The sequence below is a fragment of the Bubalus kerabau genome, chromosome 7, assembly GCF_029407905.1.
Source record: "Bubalus kerabau isolate K-KA32 ecotype Philippines breed swamp buffalo chromosome 7, PCC_UOA_SB_1v2, whole genome shotgun sequence".
NCBI classification, from domain to species: Eukaryota; Metazoa; Chordata; class Mammalia; order Artiodactyla; family Bovidae; genus Bubalus; species Bubalus kerabau.
In genome coordinates this window covers 30977193-30997137 of record NC_073630.1, presented here as the reverse complement: position 1 = coordinate 30997137, position 19945 = coordinate 30977193, and the positions used below count along the sequence as shown (strand labels likewise).

General features: G+C 40.7%; 1 protein-coding gene across 1 annotated transcript in view; it reads left to right on the top strand.

The window, feature by feature from the left end:
- ELOVL6 (ELOVL fatty acid elongase 6) overlaps positions 1 to 19945 on the top strand; it is a 131515-nt gene that overhangs the window by 99016 nt on the left and 12554 nt on the right. The window contains exon 3 of the mRNA XM_055587959.1: positions 17535 to 17686. Within this exon, the coding sequence (XP_055443934.1) occupies positions 17535 to 17686 (152 nt within the window). The remainder of the gene's footprint in view (positions 1 to 17534; positions 17687 to 19945) is intronic.

Genomic DNA, 19945 nt, shown 5'->3' with positions numbered 1-19945 from the left:
ACGGAGGATGAGATGGCTGGATGGCATCACCGACTCGATGGACGTGAGTTTGGGTGAACTCCGGGAGTTAGTGATGGACAGGGAGGCCTGGCGTGCTGCAATTCATGGGGTCGCAAAGAGTAGGACACAACTCAGCGACTGAACTGAACTGAAATGAAGAGTAACTTTTCATCATATCTAACTTTTGTTTCTTCATTTGAAAGTTCTTGGTTTCTAACACATTTTTCTGTACTACCACTGACCCCTCCACTTAATGACTACTCAAATAGCATTGTTATAATTTAGCAACAATGATTGTTAAACTAACAGCCCCCTGTAGTCACCAAAATCACCATTAAGACTTCTGAGGCACCTGAACGAAAGAGTGGTTCAAAAGATAATGACCAAAGCTCTGGGTATTTCTGTTCCTCATTGCTGTGGTGCGCCTGTGGGCAACACAGTAAAGGTAGTTTAAATCAGGTCCACCAGCTTTGAAATTGTATGATTCTTGAGTGTATTTTAGATGTGGGGGATTCATAGTCCTTCAGATTTTACATATTAGGTACATCCTGATTAATATCATATAATACATCAGTATTTCACAATGTCATGATCCAAATCTATGTAAAATGCATCTACATTGCTATTTTGCATAGAGTGATGAAGAAATTTACGGCTTATAAGTGACAGGACCACATTTAGTTGGTCTGATTTAAAAACCCATACTGTGTGCTCAATGCCATGCTGCTCACATAACTGAGAAAATCAAAAATAAAAGTCCTCATTCCAGAAAGACTTTGTGAGTGGCTTACCTAAGAGGGGGAATATGATCTTACAAGGGAAGGAGGAGAAACAACTGTTTCTCAAACTGCGTCAAAACATCTGAAATGTCTATTAAAAATTCCCAGCTCTGGGTCTTCCTCCAAAGCTATTAAATTGGCACCTCTGGTGGTAGAGCTTGGAAATCTGCATTTTTATTGACCTCCATGGTTTACTGTCATTAAAATTCCTGTGTAATTTCAAGGCTCTTGAGACATCACCCTGTCCCCTAACCCAAAATCTAGATAACTCCCCACTACACACACACACACATAGCCCTACACACACACCAGCAATAGAACAGCAAAAGACTCAGAAGATGTTCAGTGTGTGGTAAGCTGCCCTACAGGGGTGACAGGCTGACTGCCAAGTCCAGCACACTTGATCCTTACTCATGCATTTCTTACTGTGCCTCTGCCTTTCTACAGACTTTCTCCAGCACCATGGAGTATTCACTCAGGCGCGTTATATCACAATCAGCATCCTGGTCGACCAAAAGCCATCTTGGCAGAGCCAGGGGAGGCAAAACCAGCCGCTCCCCAACAGTGTCTCAGACCTCCACTATGACTTCCTGTGAGGGAGGTCTCTCCCTAATTCTGGTTTCTCCACCCCACCTCCCTCCGCTCAACATGCACACCTGATTTGCCAAGTCTTGAGTTCCTGTTCCATTATCCATCTGCATTTTCTCTCTTGGCTGCCCCATCTGGCCTCACTACCTGAACCTGTTTAATGGAAAATGTTCACAGCCAGCCCCTGAACTCAAAATTTCACCGTGGGGAATATATTGCGAGGAAATAAAGTCAAACAAGGAGAGGCTTCCTGTATAATGATGTTTATGGCAGCATTATTGGCACTTAAATAAGCAATATAGAAAGAAAGAAAGAAAGAAGGAAGTGGTAAGTTACAGTGCAAACATCCGGTGGAATCATGATGCAGATATTAAATAGGGGGTTCAGGAAAACTGGGTAGCAACGTGGGAAAATTGCTGATGATAAGTTGGAAATGTACTTAGGTAGGCTGCTCTGCTTAGGTACTCTAAGCTCAACCATGAATGGAAAGTGAACAAGACTGGAAGGTATTAAAAATTATAACCATTGTGTTATGTTTATAGAATCATGATTGGTCTTTTCCTCTGTATTTTCTGAATTTTCTAAAGTCTATATGCTGTAATTATTTGTTTATCTTTTTAATAAAGCTTATCAAACTTTGCAATCAGGGTGGCCTGATGGCGTTCTATTTACGAGGCTCAGTGGAGGGAGTAAGCTTTGCCTTCGCCCTCAGCAGGCAGCTCTCTGCTCAGGTGACCACTCTAGTGGACCTTACAGCAGCTTCCTCACTCCCTCTGCAGCAGTGCTCCGTTGCACCTCTCTGCTCTGACCTCTGGAAGTCAAAGTGTCCTAGGGCTCAGGTGCTCTCTTCCCCTCTATTTCAGTTCTCTCCCTAAGGGATCTCACCTTATTCAGCCCAAGTTTAAATATCAGATGACTCTTAACTGAAGTGTCCAGCCCTGATCTCTTCCCTAAACTACAAACTTCCCTTAATCTAAAGCTACTTCATCTTCACTTAGATGTGCATATGGTAGGCATCTCCTGTCTTATGTCCCTAAACAGAGGTCTGGATTTCCTCTCTGACTTAATTAACATGCAGATAAGTTTATTATTAGGTCAAGTCCTCTCTAGCTAAGTACCTGGCATCATTATCCATTCTTGTTCATCAAGCCAGAAATCTTAGTCTTCCTCCTTGTTATTTGGCCCCACTCACAGTGGTCCAGGGCATCCTCTCAGGTATACAGATTTGTCTGCTGCTTTCTGTTCATGTCTGCTGTGACCGCCTCTCTCATTTGGAAATAGAGATATAATATCCTTTTAAACATTCTCCCTGGTGGATTTCTTACATAATGATAAATTATCATTTAATATTATTCATAATTACACATTAGTCTTAATTATATATGATTATCTATTTTTTAAAAAATTTTATTTATTTATCTGGCTGTGTCAGGTCCTAGCTGCAACACCCAGGATCTTCGTTAAGTCGCGATGGATCGTTTGTGATGCAGCTGGGGCTCGTGAACTCCCTAGTTGTAGCCTGCAGGCTTAGTTTCTTTGAGACATGTGGGATCTTAGTTACCCAGTCAGGGATCGAACCCAAGTCCCCTGTATTGCAAGGCGGAGTCTTAACCACTGGACCACCAGGGAAGTCCCTATGATTAGCTGTTAATGTTACATTAATTATTGTGGTTGTCTGTGATTGTATTATAGTCTACTCTTCACACAGTGGTCTGAGTGATCATTAAAAACATATATCAACATTGTGTCACTCCCTTGCTTAAAATCCATCAGTGTCTATGCAGTGCAGTTAGAATGAAGTACATTTTATGACGTTCATTGTTAATTTTTAATCTTACTATCACTGTGACATATGAAACCCTCGAAGGCCCTACCAGTGCTGGGCTCTGTCCACGTGCTGAAGCGCATTTCCCTCCTGCCTCTGTCACCTCCCAGCCTCACACCACAAGCACACACAGCTCACTCCACTCTGCTGTCACCTGTCCCTGTCGTGTTCTTCTCCAGGTCTTGGCCAGAGTGGCTCCTTTTCATCAGTTCACATATCAGTTTTTTTTTTTTTTTTTTTCTGTAAGCCTTTTTATTTGAGATGTTCATATATATTCAGAAAAATTCACAAATGATTAATGTAGAACGCGATTTTTTTTTCTTTAACAAAGTGAACTCACTTGTGTAATCCCCACCCCAGTCAAAGTTTAGAACGTTACCAGCACCTCGGAATCTTCCCTCTGTGCCCCTTCCCAACTGTTACCTCTCCAAAAGTAATCTTCGCCTGTGTTTGAACTTCACGCGAACAGGATCACACACTGTATATCCTTGCGTGTCCAGATTCTTTCATTCATTACATTTGTGAGAATCATCCATGTTTTGCATGTAGAAGTTGTTGCTTTGTTCTTATTACTCTATAGTACTTCATTGATTCATTTATTCTACTCTATGGTAGGTTGACATTTGGTTTTTACTATGTAGATATTATGAATAATGCTGTTGTGAACATTTGAATACCTGTCCTTTAGCATGTACTATGGAGAAGGCAATGGCACCCCACTCCAGTACTCTTGCCTGGAAAATCCCATAGATGGAGGAGTCTGGTGAGCTGCAGTCCATGGGGTCGCTAAGAGTCGGACACGACTGAGTGACTTCACTTTCACTTTTCACTTTCATGCATTGGAGGAGGAAATGGCAACCCACTCCAGTGTTCTTGCCTGGAGAATCCCAGGGACGGAGGGGCCTGGTGGGCTGCTGCCTATGGGGTCGCACAGAGTCGGACACGACTGAAGCGACTTAGCAGCACCAGTGTGTACTATGTTGGCATTTCTGCTCGGTTTGTACTTAAGAGAGGAATTGCTCAGTCAGGTTTGGCTTAAATGTTTTCCAAAGAGTTTGTACCAATTTAAGTTCTCACCAACAGCATGTGAAAATTCCAGTTGCTCCCCATTCTCTCCAACCATTGATATTGTCCCTTTCTCTTAGCTTTAGCAATTCTGATGGAAGAATTAGTTGTTTCTTCTTTTGAAATAAATCAGCTGCCTGGATGGATTAAATCTCCAGGAGCGTTTTTGTTTTTTCCTACTGATGTTGTGTGTTTGTCAGCAGATCATAGGAACTTTCACACTGTGAGGAATAAAAAGGTAGTAGTATTTTTAAATGAATAAACCTAGGTAGAAACAATCTGATAAAATTTAATTTTTGTAAAGGTATATATGTGCAATGATTTTACTTACGATGAGTGCCAGATTCTTGTCTTGGGATTCAAGTAAGGATTATGAACTCTGATATTTACATGTAACAACACCAATGGGTTCCTTAATCTGAAATTTCTATGAACCTACTAAGAGGGTTTGTTGATAATGGTCGAGTTCATTATGATTCTATAATGAAGACCATAAAGAAGGCTGAACGCTGAAGAAATGATACTTTCAAATTGTGGTGCTGGAGAAGACTCTTTCTTGGACAGCAAAGAGATCAAACCAGTCAATCCTGAAGGAAATCCATCCTGAATATTCACTGGAAGGATTGATGCTGAAGCTCCAATACTTTGGCCACCTGATGCAAACAACTGACTCATTGGAAAAGACCCTGATGATGGGAAAGATTGAAGGCAAGAGGAGAAGGGGACGACAGAGTATGAGATGGTTGGGTGGCATCACTGACTCAATGGATATGAGTTTGAGCAAATTTGGCGGGGATAGTGAAGGACAGGGAAGCCTGACATGCTGCAGTCTGTGGGGTCCCAAAGAATGGGACGTGACTTAGCAACTGAACAAGAATAAAAACATGATACATCCTATAACATATAGTTATATATAGTATATTATAGAGAAACGTTCTGATTTCATCCTCCTCCTCTCATGCTTTGTAGCATTCCTATCCCAAGACATTTGTACTGATGTTTATCTCTCTTTCTTTCCTACAACCACTCATCACTGATTCTTCACCTTTAGTGATAAATGGATTCAATTTATGACTGCAAGTGCTGAGTCATTTATCAGGCAGTCTCTTAACTTTGTTGTTGATATTGGCTGTGACTGGGCAATTTGGAACCAGTCTGTTGTTCCGTGTCCGGTTCTAACTGTTCCTTCTTGACCTGCATACAGGTTTCTCAGGAGGCAGGTCAGGTGGTCTGGTATTCCCATCTCTTGAAGAATGTTGATCCAATTTGTTGTGATCCACACAGTCAAAGGCTTTGGCATAGTCAATAAAGCAAAAGTAGATGCTTTTCTGGAATTCTCTTGCTTTTTCGATGATCCAGTGGATGTTGGCAAAGGCTGGTTCCTCTGCCTTTTCTAAATCTAGCTTGAACATCTGGAAATTCTCTGTTCACATACTGTTGAAGCCTAGCTTGAAGGATTTTGAGCATTACCTTGCTAGCATTGAAATGAGTGCAATTGTCTGGCAGTTTGAGCATTCTTTGACATTGCCTTTCTTTGGGATTAGAATGAAAACTGACCTTTTCCAGTCCTGTGGCCACTGCTGAGTTTTCCAGATTTGCTGGTATATTGAGAGCAGCACTTTCACAGCATCATTTTTAAGGATTTGAAATAGCTCGACTGGAATTCCAGCACCTCCACTAGCTTTGTTTGTAGTAGTGCTTCCTAAGGCCTGCTTGACTTCACACTCCCTGTGAGTGACCCAACCATCATGGTTATCCAGGTCTTTAAGACCTTTTTTGTACAGTTCTTTTGTGTATTCTTGCCACCTCTTCTTAATCACTTCTTCTTCTGTTAGGTCCTTGCTGTTTCTGTCCTTTATTGAGTCCATCTTTGCATGAAACTTTCCCTTGGTATCTCTAATTTTCTTCAAGAGATCTCTAGTCTTTCCCATTCTGTTGTTTTCCTCTATTTCTTTGTATTGTTTGCTTAAGAAGTCTTTCTTATCTCTCCTTGCTTTTCTTTGGAACTCTGCATTCAAATGGGTGTATCTTTCCTTTTCTCCTTTGCCTTTAGCTTCTCCTCTTTTCTCAGTTATTTGTAAGGCCTCCTCACAGCCATTTTTTCTTGTTGCAATTCTTTTTCATTTCATGCATCCATTGATCTAATGGAGTTTTAGAACAGCCCGACAAAAGGAATTGGGCACATAGAGAGCAGAAACTTATGGCTTATGTCTCCTCCCTTTCTTATGGGTAAAGCATGATCTCACGTAATTTTAGGGCTCAAATCCTAAAAGACATTCCTAGTCCCCAGCTTTAAGGATGTGGAAAGCTGAGCATCATAGTTACTTTTCTCTTCCCTCCTCACTTTCTTTATTTTTTGTTTCAGTTTTTGGGTTAGAGGAGAGACCATTTATACAAAGAATGCTATATATATTCAAGTACTCTCCCAATGAAATTTTCATTAATCATCTCTCAGGTGGAAAAAAAAGTTTGATTTCTTCTTGCAGTTGCAAACCCTAGTTAAGACTGTGCAATGGGATTAATGGGTCAGTGCTACTTGTCTTGGCACTGGAGTTACCATTGCCTAGTAATTTGGGAATATTCCAAAAGAGATTAAGAGTTTTCTCAAAGGAACAAAGCTTTCTGTAGAAACAAGATAAGTAACCACTTTTGTAGTTCTGGTGAGTTTTTTGCTTCAACATTAATTTCTACTATGCCCACATTTATTTTCAGATTCTTTTTAGTTCATTCAAGTCTCTTTCTTTAATTTTCTGCCATACTCAATTAGGGTCACTAATCCTAAGACTTTATCTCATTGTTCCCATCTTAAAAGTCCAGGAATCAGCACATTGTTCTTTCCATATGTTGGTGACAGTCAATAAACCTTAGTCATGAGCAAGTCTCCACTCACCCAAGCATGAGTCAGATGACATCCCATCAGTGGTGAAATTCAGGGAGAAGAGCTCTCACCTAGGACAGCAGTGATTCAGAGACAGGCATCTGTCTTCATCAGTTACATGGACGGCTTCATCCAAAGGCTTGTGGAGTAGGGAGTGGAAGGCAGTCTGCAGGGTGACGGCTCCAGGACATCCTTAATTCAGAGCCAGCACTCGGTGCTTCCACATCCAAGATGCCAAGTGAATTGGTATGAGATGGGTCCTGGGTATTAGAATTGTTTTAGCATGCATCTTGGTGATTGTAATGTCCAGTCAACTTGAGAATCACTATACTAAATGAAAGCCTACTGGCAAGTAAAGGGTCAGGCCTGGGTAAAGGGCAAAGGACTGGAGCTATAGTCAGAAGATTCTGCTACTTAGTAACTGTAATCTCAGGCCAGTCCCCTGCCGTCTCCATGCCTATTTCTCTCTTTGTCTATGTAACCATGAAGGTTACATACCACACCATAGTGGTACCACATGAAGTTGTTGTGAAAATAAAATTTCATAATGTAGGGACTCAGTAAATTTGTTTAAATGTGAAGTACTATGCCACCATCTAGTTAAGTACTTGTCAGCCAGAACTGAAGCTGGTTTCATGTGGCTTACCTTCATATATTTTTTTACAACTCACAGTCTATGTATGTATAATCTTTTTTAAATGTATACAACCTGGATCATCCTATAGAATGTTCTGTTCCTTATATTTTTCACTTAATCACCACATATCCTGGAGCTCTTCTATGTCAACACCTAAGGCAAATGTACCTGGTATATTTTATTGCTATATTGTTTTCATTGTAATTAATTTAATCATTTCATGTCAGTTATATTGAGATGTGTATATTATGTCTTAGCCATCTTTTTTTTTAATCAATTTTTTAAATTGCAGTAACATTGGCTCATAATATTTTACAAGTTTTATGGGTATCGAAAGTTGTTGATCGCTCAGTCATGTCAGACTCTTTGCCACCCCATAGACTGTAGCCCACCAGGCTCCTCTGTTCATGGGATTCTCCAGGCAAGAATGCTAGAGTGGGTTGCCATTCCCTTCTCCAAGGGATCTTCCTAATACAGGGATTGAACCTGAGTCTCCTGCATAGCAGACATATTCTTTACCATCTGAGCCAGCAGGGAAGCCCACTGGTACTGGGTTGGCCAAAAATTCATTCGGATTATTCCACAGGATGTTACAGAAAACCCCAAATGAACCTTTTGGCCAGCCCAATCAAAACATAACATTGTTACTTCTGTCTACCTTATAGCTTGCTCACCAGCAAACTTCTAGTATCTGTTACCATAGCGTAGATCCCCTTTACCCATTTTGCTCTCTGGTAATCAATACCCTCTCTCTTCTGCATCTACATGTTTTTTTGTTTGGTTTGGCTTATTCATTTATTTTGTTGTTAGTTTATTAGTATTCTCATATTCTACATCGGAGAAGGCAATGGCACCCCACTCCAGTACTCTTGCCTGGAAAATCCCATGGACGTAGGAGCCTGGTGGGCTGCAGTCCATGGGGTCGCTAAGAGTCAGACACGACTGAGCGACTTCACTTTCACTTTTCACTTTCATGCATTGGAGAAGGGAATGGCAACCCACTCCAGTGTTCTTGCCTGGAGAATCCCAGGGACGGGGGAGCCTGGTGGGCTGCCGTCTCTGGGGTCACACAGAGTTGGACATGACTGAAGCGACTTAGCAGCAGCAGCAGCAGCAGTTTATTAGTTTTCTCATATTCCACATATGAGTGAAACTATATGGAATTTGTCAGTCTGACTTTTTTCACTTACCTAATAACCTCTTCAAGGTCCACCCATGTTGTCCCAAATGGCTAGGTTTCAAAAGATGTGTATATTTTCAATTTTGATGAATATATATATGTTGTTCAGTTGCTATGTTGTGTTTGATGCTTTGCGACTCCATGGACTTGCAGCATCCCAGGCTTCCCTGTCCTTCACTATCTCCTGGAGTTTGCTCAAACTCATGTCCATTGAGTCAGTGATACTATCCAACCATCTCATCCTCTGTCGTCCCCTTCTCCTCTTGCCCTCAGTCTTTCCCAGCATCAGGGTCTTTTCTAATGAGTCAGCTCTTCGAGTCAGGTGGCCAAACTATTAGAGCTTCAGCATCAGTCCTTCCAATAGAATATTCAGTTGCAAACTCTGGTTAAGACTGTGCAATGGAATTAATGGGTCAGTGCTATTTGTCTTGCACTGGAGTTTTTATTGCTGTTCTAGTTAATTTTGGAATATTCCAAAAGAGATTAAGAGGTTGATTTGCTTTAGGATTGACTGGATTAGTTCCTTGCTGTCCAAGGGACTCTTGGAAGCCTTCTCCAGCACTACTGTCCAAAAGCATCAATTCTTTGGTGTTCAGCCTTCTTTATAGTCCATACATGATTACTGGAAAAATCATAGCTTGGACTATACGGACCTATGTCTGCAAAGCGATGTCTCTGCTTTTTAATACACTGTCTAGGTTTGTCATAGCTATTCTTCCAAGGAGCAAGTGTCTTAATTTCATGGCTACAGTCACCATTGGTGTTGATTTTGCAGCCCAAGAAAATGAAATCTGACACTGTTTCCACATTTTCCCCATCTTTTTTGCCATGAAGTGATGGGACTGGACTCCATGATCTTGTTTTTGAATGTTGAGTTTTAAGCCAGCCTTTCAGTCTCCTCTTTCACCTTCATCAAGAGGCTCCTTAGTCCCTCTTTACTTTATGACATTAAAATGGTATCATCTGCATATCTGAGGTTGTTGATATTTTCCCCAGCAATCTTGATTCCAGCTGCTGAGTCATCCAGCTCAGCATTTCACATGATGCACTCTGTATATAACTTAAATAAGCAGAGTGACAAATATACAGCTTGGACTTATTCCTTTCCCAATTTTGAACCGGTCTGTTATTCCATGTCTAGTTCTAACTACTGCTTCTTGTCCTGCATACAGGTTTCTCAGGAGGTAGGTATTCCCATCTCTTTAAGACTATTCCACAATTTGTTGTGATCCACACAGTCAAAGGCTTTAGCATAGTCAATGAAGCAGAAGTAGATGGTTTGTTTTTTGTTTTTTGTTTTTTTAATTCCCTTGCTCTTTCTATCATCCAGCATATGTTGTCGATTTGATCTCTGGTTCCTCTGCCTTTTCTAAATCTAGCTTGTACATCTGGAGTCTTGGTTCACGTATGGCTGAAGCCCTGCTTGAAGGATTTTGAACATAATCTTGCTGGCATGTGAAATGAGTGCAATTGTAGTTTGAACATTTTTTGGCATTGCCTCTCTTTGGGATTGGAATGAAAACTGACCTTTTCCAGTCCTGTGGCCATTGCTGTGTTTGTCAAATTTACTGGCATATTGAGTGAAGCACTGTAACAACATCATCATTTAGAATTTGAAATAGCTCAGCTGGAATTCCATCATCTCCACTAGCTTTGTTCATAGTGATACTTCCTAAGGCTTACTTGACTTTGCACTCCAGGATGTCTGGCCCTTGGTGAGTGACCACACCATCGAGGTTATCTGGGTCATTAAGTGCTTTTTTGTACAGTTCTGTGTATTCTTGCCATGTCTTCTTAATATCTTCTGCTTCTCTTTGGTACTTGACATTTTTGTCCTTTATTGTGCCAATCTTTGCATGAAACTTTCCCTTGGTATCTCTAATTTTCTTGAAGAGATCACAAGTCTTTCCCATTCTGTTGTTCTACCCTATTTCTTTGCATTGTTTGCTTCAGAAGTCTTTTCTCTCCTTGCTATTCTCTGGAACTCTGCATTGAGTTGGGAATATCTTTCCCTTTCTCCTTTGCCTTTTACTTCTCTTCTTTTCTCAGCTGTTTTTAAGGCCTCCTCAGACAACTACTTTGCTGTCTTTTGCATTTCTTTTTTAAGAAGAAATATATATATATATTCATTACATTATGCAGTTTTAACATTGACTTTCTTGATCCACAAGAAACTTCAAACTTTCTAATGGAGATATGCAACTAAATATCCAAGTCAAGAGCAATCAGTCACAGCTATAAATGACCACTCAGTAAAAAGTGAAATTGTGCACTCTGAATTGTTAGTGAAGGAGGAGTAGAGAAAATAAATTTTTAAAATCTACATTGTGTGGGGTTGGCGAAAAGTTCATTCTGTTTTTTTCCATAGTATCGTACAGAAAAATATGAAGGAACTTTTTGGTCAATCCAATACATCCCCATTTTACTGCCTGTTTATTGGACAAAAAAAAAAAAAAAAAGCTTCAGACTTTGACTTGTTATATTATTATTGGAAAATATGTTTGTAGCAAGGAACAGTCTAGACCAAACAAAAGGAGACATTCTCTATTACAGATATGTGTCCTCAAGTGTGGAAAGGGGGGTTGTCGAAAAAGACAAGATACCGATGTGGAGATGCCTTCATTCCCTGTCACACGCACTGTAATATTTTGGTTCTCATTGATTTGCTTTAACATATTCGGGGATCATTGAATATTTTTCCTATTCTGGAAACTGTCAGAGTCTAGGACAGTTGTCAGAGTGTGGCTCAGACAGTAAAGCATCTGCCTACAATGTGGGAGACCCGGGTTCGATCCCTGGGTCGGGAAGATCCCCTGGAGAAGGAAATGGCAATCCACTCTAGTACTATTGCCTGGAAAATCCCTTGGACAGAGGAGCCTGGAGGGCTGCAGTCCAGGGGTCTCAAAGAGTCGGACATGACTAAGCGACTTCACTTCGCTTTATGACAGTCTAATGGAGTTAAAGTTTGTTATTGGGGAAATCAGTGGCCTCGCCCATGTTTACAGACTTGCTACTGTTAGATCAGCCATCCCCATTTTTTGACAACTGATAAGATCTCGTAAATTTTTTTTTTTTTTTCTGATGACAAGATACAAGTGTAATGAAACATTTTTGTTGCTCAATACTGGAAGGGATTGCACCTTTGGTTATTGAGTTAGCAGGGGGTAGGGGGCAGAGGAAGGGAGACCAGTGTGGTTGGCACTGTAGAATAAAAAATCTTTGAGAAACCTTGTTTTGATCCCTAAATACATTTAAGTTGAGGGCCGAGAAGGAAGCAATGCAAAACTGGTTTTATCAACTCTTAGTGTTCATGCAGAAATAATTGAAAGTATTATTGATGATTTATACTCATGGCTCTTTATTCTCAGGGTAGAATTCTGGAATTCTTATAGTCATTACTGAGATATTCCATTTTTGACTTCCAGAAGGCACTAAAATTGGAAGATTAGAATACAGTTATTCAACTTTTTCTCAGGTAAATACATAGTCAGACCTCATGATCACCGCGTAGTTTTGAAAGATTAGCCATATTGCTCAAGCTTTTTTAGAAGGGACCCCAGTGTTTATGCCATGAGTTGTTTCTGTCAGAATTTGAAAGTTGTTTATATAATATATGTTTATTACCACTTATAATGAGCTGTAGAGAGTCTCTCCCTGCCCCAGTGGATTATAATGTCTGATACTTGGTGGATGCCGATGACATAGATGTTGGTTCAATAAATGAGTCAGTCTTTCTTCACCAGTGCTGTGCGTCATCCACGGGCAGATCAGGGATTAGTATTGTATCTCAGTCTCTAAGAAATTGCAAGCTAGTGTCATCATGATTATTCAGCGTATCAGTTGTAAGTAGGTGCCTATTTTAAAACGTATTTTTTAAATTGTCCGTCTAATACCAACTTGCTTTCCAGTAATCAGGCAATGCAGAAATGTGTGTACAGTACAAAATAGAAGGTTCCATCTTCATCCCCGGAGAGTCACAGCAGGAGTCCAGTGGGCATTCCTGGCACCTCCTTGAGTACATGCTGTGGCAAATGGTGATGATGATGAAACAGGCTTCTTCTGGGTCAGAAATCTGGAACATCTGATTGAGAAGAAGCACCTTAGTTAATCAGGGCTGTGGTTACTTCCCGATCTTCCAGCAATGTGTCTAATAGGACCCAGCAGCTGACACAGGACGGGAACATCTACCTCCACTGAGCTCTCCCCTCTTCCTTTAACTGTTATAATCAAAACTAGACTCAGGCAAGAAAAATAATGTATTTCTTTAAAAAAAAAAAAAAGGATGCTGGTGTGACTTTACAGCTGGGAAAAGGGTGTGATGATGTATGTGGTCACATGCCCCCATTTAAATACAATGGCCCATACTCTTAGCCTCTTTGAAGCCCTAGATTTACAATCTTTATCATCTGATCGAAAGATAAATTTCACATGAACCAGGAGCTCAACAATCTCTTCTTCCTGTTAGAAAATGCCCATAACACTTAAGAATAAAACACATAATAACATGAATAATCATCAGTGCCGATCAAATTCTACATTTATCAATTTCCTTGACTTTCAATTAGGATAATTTCAATTAAGGATATTTAGTCTTAACTGGAGAAAGTTAAAAGTGATTTTCAACACTGAAGGACAGATGAAGTAAAGCAGCAGTAAAATAAAATTTTTTTATTATAGTAAAAAAAATAATAGTATAATAATTTATTCAGCACCTACATATGAGAGGCTGTGTGCTTACTAAATACCTTACTTATATTGTCCTATAAAATTTATAGAATTTACAAATTAGGTATTAATTCAGATGAATAAAGACTGAGAGAGGTTAAGTAATTTGTCTAGTCATGAAACTAATGAGAGCTCTGTGATTGGAATTTGCAACTCTAATCTATGGGTATTGGCTCGAAGTGATCCAGACATGTGGCCTGGAAAGTGTGTCAAGATTGCTAAGAGTACTGTCTGCCATGAGTATGAGTAAGGACTGGGAATAGCCAGACATAAGCTGTATATTTGTCTCTTGCATCATATCAAGATAATGTAATTATGGAGGGGAAAAAGCCTCCTCCCTTAAAGTACATGTTGGTGAAGTCTCCCAGTCTAAGAACCCTGTGCCCACTTATAACAGAAAGCTGCCTGGTTCCAAAGCTCACGGTGGCTGAGATATGCTAGGGGTAGAGGTACTGGTTTCCCACAAATAACAATAACCCCATTGGCCAAGCAGCTCCCTGATGGCTCCCTGGCAGTGGCATTGTTACATCACAACAAAGCGCCTTTGCCCTCAGACACATGCGCCCGACGGCTGGCACTGAAGTTTTCCCTGAAAAGTGTACTGTCCTCTGTTTTGAGTCAGCCTTATTGTTCAGAGCTTAGGGGGTGAGGCGCATGTCCAGACATGGGACAATAAGATGAGCTATGGACTTGTTGCCAGTAATATTGTGGATCACTGTGAGACCTAAACTTTGAATTCTGCAGTGCTCTGAAATGACCTCCCCTTCGTGCCCTCCTAAGAGTCTGGATACCTATTTAACCCTAACTCAAATGCCACCTCCTCTTCCAGGACTGCTAGCAGCAGCCAGTGTTAGCGTACCAATTCTTGTCACCCTGGCACCTGGAACATTGCCAATGAGTATTTAACAAATGAAAGAATGAATAGCTGTGCCAATACTTAGAATATTGGGTATAGTTAAACTACAGTGACTTTTGAAACTTAGGAAGATTAAAAAAGTCATTATTCCAAAACTCCTTTCCTTGGATCTACTATGATCATGTCTGAGGCACATAGTCGAGCAGCAAAATGTGGTGGAGGAAGGGCTCTGCTTCCTGGGTGTGCTGGGCGGGGCTCAGCAGGGAAAGACATGGTCTCCACAATGTTGATTGTTCAGAAAAGTCACTGATCTGGGGCTTCAGGAGCAGGGACTGATACATCTTGGAAGTGCATCAAGTGAGTGTTTCTTTGCTTTCAACTGGTATTGAAATCACTGATGTATCTCCCACTGACGTATCTGTCTATGAAAACCAGCCAACTGATACAGTCGGTGGTTCACCAACAGCATCTGTGACCAAGACATATTTGATAGCCACAAAAGGTTAACCAGTGTTCAGAAGTTTCCTGAAAGTAGGATGCTCTGGGGTCTAAATAATAAAAAGCAGGACTCCAAATGGCTTATACAGTAAGAAAGCTCTAGCCCCAAACCAAGAAGTCTTGTGGTCAAGTCACTGAAAGATTTGGTGCATTCAGCAGGTCAGTCACACCTTGGAGGAATACTTTGCGGTACTCTCTCACTGAACTTTATCCTCGAGGGAGCTTCCTCCTGGTGGCCAGATGTCTGCTGCTCTTCCAAGTAGTATGTGGTAATGAGCAAGGAAAACTTTCCCCAGAAGGCCCCCAGCAGCTCTCTCCTTGCATCATATTGATTAGAATTGGGCCATTGTCCATCCTAACAAGTCATTGTGAGAAAGGGAAATGGGATTACTAAAACTTGCTTAGGTAATTAGGGTTTACTCCTAAATTGAAGATAAGATCACCTTCCTGGAGGCAATCGTGATTTGGGAAAACCTGGACAAAATCAGAGTTTTCACATGGAGAAGGAGGAAGGGACTTGGCCCCCGAATAGACAACCAGAATGTCTCTCTGTAGGCTCAGTGGACGTGCCATATCCAGTTTTGCGTACTACCTTCCACAGCAGCAAATCAGTCCCCAGTTTGCTAATAATTTGGTGATGGTGGCAACTTTTCATATGAAATTTAGCCATTGTCTGGTGGAATAAAGACAAAACAGTAATAATCAATTCAGGTTAAGACAGAAAGTTCTCCATTATTTGACAGTACCAATGAAATCCAACTCCCTAGTCTCAAACTGGGACAAGTTTATTGACTCTAAAGGCTTTTAGGTCATTCCACCAGGAGGGGACATTTCTTTGAGATAAGAGAGTGAGAAGAACAGCCTTCAAGTAAACACAGAAAAAAAGCTCCGCAAGAAGAGGAAATAGCATATGCACAGGTCCTAAGGCAGAAAACTGGAAGGATCAGAACTTGTTGGAGTGATTGGCTCACAGGAGCAGGAAGAGTGTGGCAGGATGCAGGGGTGAAGAAGGAGGGGCCATCCAGAGTCTGGCAGTTTCTGTTAAGGAGTTGGGGGTTACATTCTGTGTTCAGCAGGAAGACACTGAAGGATTAAACAGGGATCTGCAACTGTAAAATCATACCAATAATCCTATGCAGAATGCTATTATGTGTTGGAAAGAGTAACTCAGTTTAAGGTAGGTCATATGTTATTAGAGAAGCTGCTTATAGAGTCCTCACTTAATTAATAGGCAGTTGCCAAGAATTGAACTTCATCACCTCTATTCTATGCAAAGCTGGCCTTTAGTTCTCGCTAGCAGATGCATGTTTGTGGATTGGATAGCCGAGTGGAATGACTTAGTCAAGCAACACGAAGACATTTTAAATGCTAAAGTGATTCAGTTATACATGCATATATATGTATATGTGTGTGTGTGTGTGTGTAGCTCTTTTTCATATTTTCCATTATGGTTTATTATAAGATACTGAATATAGTTCCCTGTGCTACACAGTAGGACCTTGTTGTTTATCTATTTTTTATATAGTAGTGTGTGTGTCAGCTAATCCCAAACTCCTAATTTATACTTCCCCCAACCCCCTTTCCCCTTTGGTAATGTAAGTTTGTTTTCTATGCTCACTGACTTTGGAACCTAAAAAGGGAATGCTGCCAGAAAAAAAGATGGGCAAACACATCTCTCCCGTGATCAGTCAGCTCTCCCTTCACTCATGCACGTGGCTTGTGAACTCTGGGACACATGTCTATGGGGTTCACACCATGCTGGAGGCTGTGTGTTCCAGTTGACAAGTCCTTTCATACTTCACTCACATCACTGAGCTCAACACACTGCAGAGCTCTCCCGTTTCTTTAGCGGTTCCGTGATAACAAGTCCACATGTAAGTTTACTTCTCAAGCCACGATCTCACTTTTTCAGCCCTTGGAGCACCTGTGACTATGCAGAGGCAGATACATTACAGGCCACTGAAGAACGGGGTTGACGCAGTGTCAGGGCCTAGTTCTGGGAGCTCAAGGGAGTGAACCTGGGTGGGCTGCAGGGTTGGCAGTAGAGCTCAGCCTTCTTCCTTTGGCTTCTGTGAGAAAAAAATGGATTAGCGAGATTCAAGGGAACAGAGGCAGGGGATTTGGAGAATGATTGGACAAGGGACAGAACTGAGATAATTCCAAAAGTTTTCAGCCAATTCCCTCTCATCCCCAAGGGATAGTTGTCAAGTTGAAACACTAAGGTAATTGGAGTTCTTGAGATCCTGCCCTGGATCTAGTCCCCTTTTCCATGACCTCGTTTTGGAACATGGGTGAAGAGCGAAGTGGCATGGCCTTCAGAATAAAACTCTGAGTAGTTTTCTTGCTCTTGTTAACAAAACATTTTTAAATGCTTCTGGGTAAATGCAAATGATTGTGGTGCAGTTCTGCCTATTTCTGCCAACAGCAGTCTTCTACTGATGGTTAATGTCAGACATGAAATTATTTTCCTGAATATTGTTTCTTTTCTCTTTTCATTATGAAGTATATTCGGTGCTCTTCGAACTGGTGCTTATATGGTGTACACTGTGATGACCAAAGGCCTGAAGCATTCAGTTTGTGACCAGGGTTTTTACAATGGACCTGTCAGCAAATTCTGGGCTTATGCATTTGTGCTAAGCAAAGCACCCGAACTAGGTGAGTGTCTTCTCTCCTTCCATTTCCTCCCCCACCCTCACCCCTTTGTAGTTACACACCCGTAATATTTATTGAAAAATCAACAAGGAAATAATTTGAAGGTCCTATTTTACTGGTTGCAGGAAAATTACAATAAGTGAATCTGCATTCTTAACTAACTTCCATTATTTGTGTTCTCTTCCCTCCTTTTAAATAATTGTACCTTGTGTGTATCAAGAGCCAAAAAGTATATATAGAATGTGCATGGATCCAAGCCTCACTGAAAGCACAGTTCCAGGGGCTAAGAACATCTACCTAGCCCCTTCTCTGAGGCCTTTAACAGCTGAGCTAATATTAGAATACTGGGGACAGTTAGCCTCACAGCTATTTCCCAGTCTCACAAGGAAGCGTATGTTCAGCTCTGGAGTTTGGATACAGACTAGGACATTCAGCCTTTTGTTTGGGTAGCCTCATGTTCTCATTCATAAAATATTAAGGGTTCACTTCTGATGTTGTTTAATTTTAATCAATTGAAGAAATAGGCCTTAGAGAAATGTAATTCATCTTCTAGAAATTAATCCAAAATGCTGGTACTAGATAGGTAGATTCCTAATAGTTTTTGCTTTAACTCTTTAATAGTCTTGAATATAAGTGTGTCACAAGTTTTACAGACACAGTGGAAAATCAAGGAGCAAGGGTTGTTTTTTGTTTTTTTTTTAACACAGGCACAGTTCCCCAGGAAAATATCTTTGTTGCCAGAAAAAGGGAGCCACCAGTGATAAAAAGATCTGAGTTCATCTATGAGCCATGCTGGCCAGCCTCTCACAAATTGGTCCACGTCCTTAGGGGACACCTGTCTATCCTCTGGGTTTCTTAATGTTTTATCTGTAATTAAGAATTGGCTTATTTAGTTCAAAATTTTAATCTATCAATTGTGTTCCATCTCCTGTTTCTCCTGAAAAGGGGGTTGGAAGTTGGAATTTCATTTTAAGTTACCTACAGTATTAGCTATCGAGTCTTTCTGCAAGGTTCCCCTGGTTTGTATCTGTTCACAGAGGATATGACGTGCCTTTGATGTATGCATCCTCTGCCCATAGCCACTCTTCATCAGGGGCTCTAATCTGCTGGCAGTTGGTTTGAACTGTTGGTTTGACCACTTCTTCCCAGGTCAAAGACAAGGGAGGAACAGCAGGAAAAACTTCAGCACTCACACACACAGCCTATCAAAAGTCTTAGAGTGAAATGCATTAGTATGGACTCAGTTTATTCCTTTAACAAATTTTTAAATTTTTTTATTGAAGTATAGTTGATTTACATGTTGCCCTAATTTCTGCTGTACAGTAAGGTGATTCTGTTATTCATACACATTCTTTTTCATTATGGCTTATCATAGGGTATTGAATATATTAATAGTTCCCTGTGTTCCAGTAGGACTTTGTTGTTATCCATTCTATATAAAATAGTTTGCATCTGCTAATCCCAAACTCACACTTCATGCCTCCCCTGCTTGCCCCCTTGGCAACCTCAGGTCGCTTCTCTGTGTCTGTGAATCCATTTCTGTTTTGTAAAATTCATTTGTGTCATATGGTGGATTCCACATATAAGTGATATCATATGGTATTTGCCTTTCTTCTTCTGACTTATTTCACTTAGTATGATCATCCCATCCACACTGCTGCATATGGCAGTATTTTGTTTTTTTATGGCGGAGCAGCATTCCACTGTATGTATGTGCTGCATCTTCTTTATTCATTTGTTGACAGATACTCCAGGTTGTTTCCATGTCTTGGCTATTGAGAATAGTGCTGTTATGAACATAGGGGTTGCATGTATCTTTTTGAATTATAGTTTTGTCTGAATATATGCCCACAAGTGGGATTGCTGGATCATGTGGTAGCTCTGTTTTCAGTTTTTTAAGGAACTTCCATACTGTTCCATAGTGGGTGTAATAACTTACATTCCCACCAACAGTGTAGGAGGGTTCTCTTTTCTCCACATCCTCTACAGCATTTGTTATTTGTAAACGTTTTAATAATGGACATTCTGGCTGGTGTGAGGGAAGACATCATTGTGGCTTTGATTTGCATTTCTCTAATAATTACTGATGGTTGAGCATCTTTTCACTTGCCTATGGGTCATCTGTATGTCTTCTTTGAAGAAGTGCCTATTAGGTCTTCTGCCCATTTTTCAATTGGGATGTTTGTTTTTATTGTTGTTGAACTGTATGAACTGTTTGTATATTTTGGAAAGTAAGCTCTTGTTGGTCATGTTATTTACCAA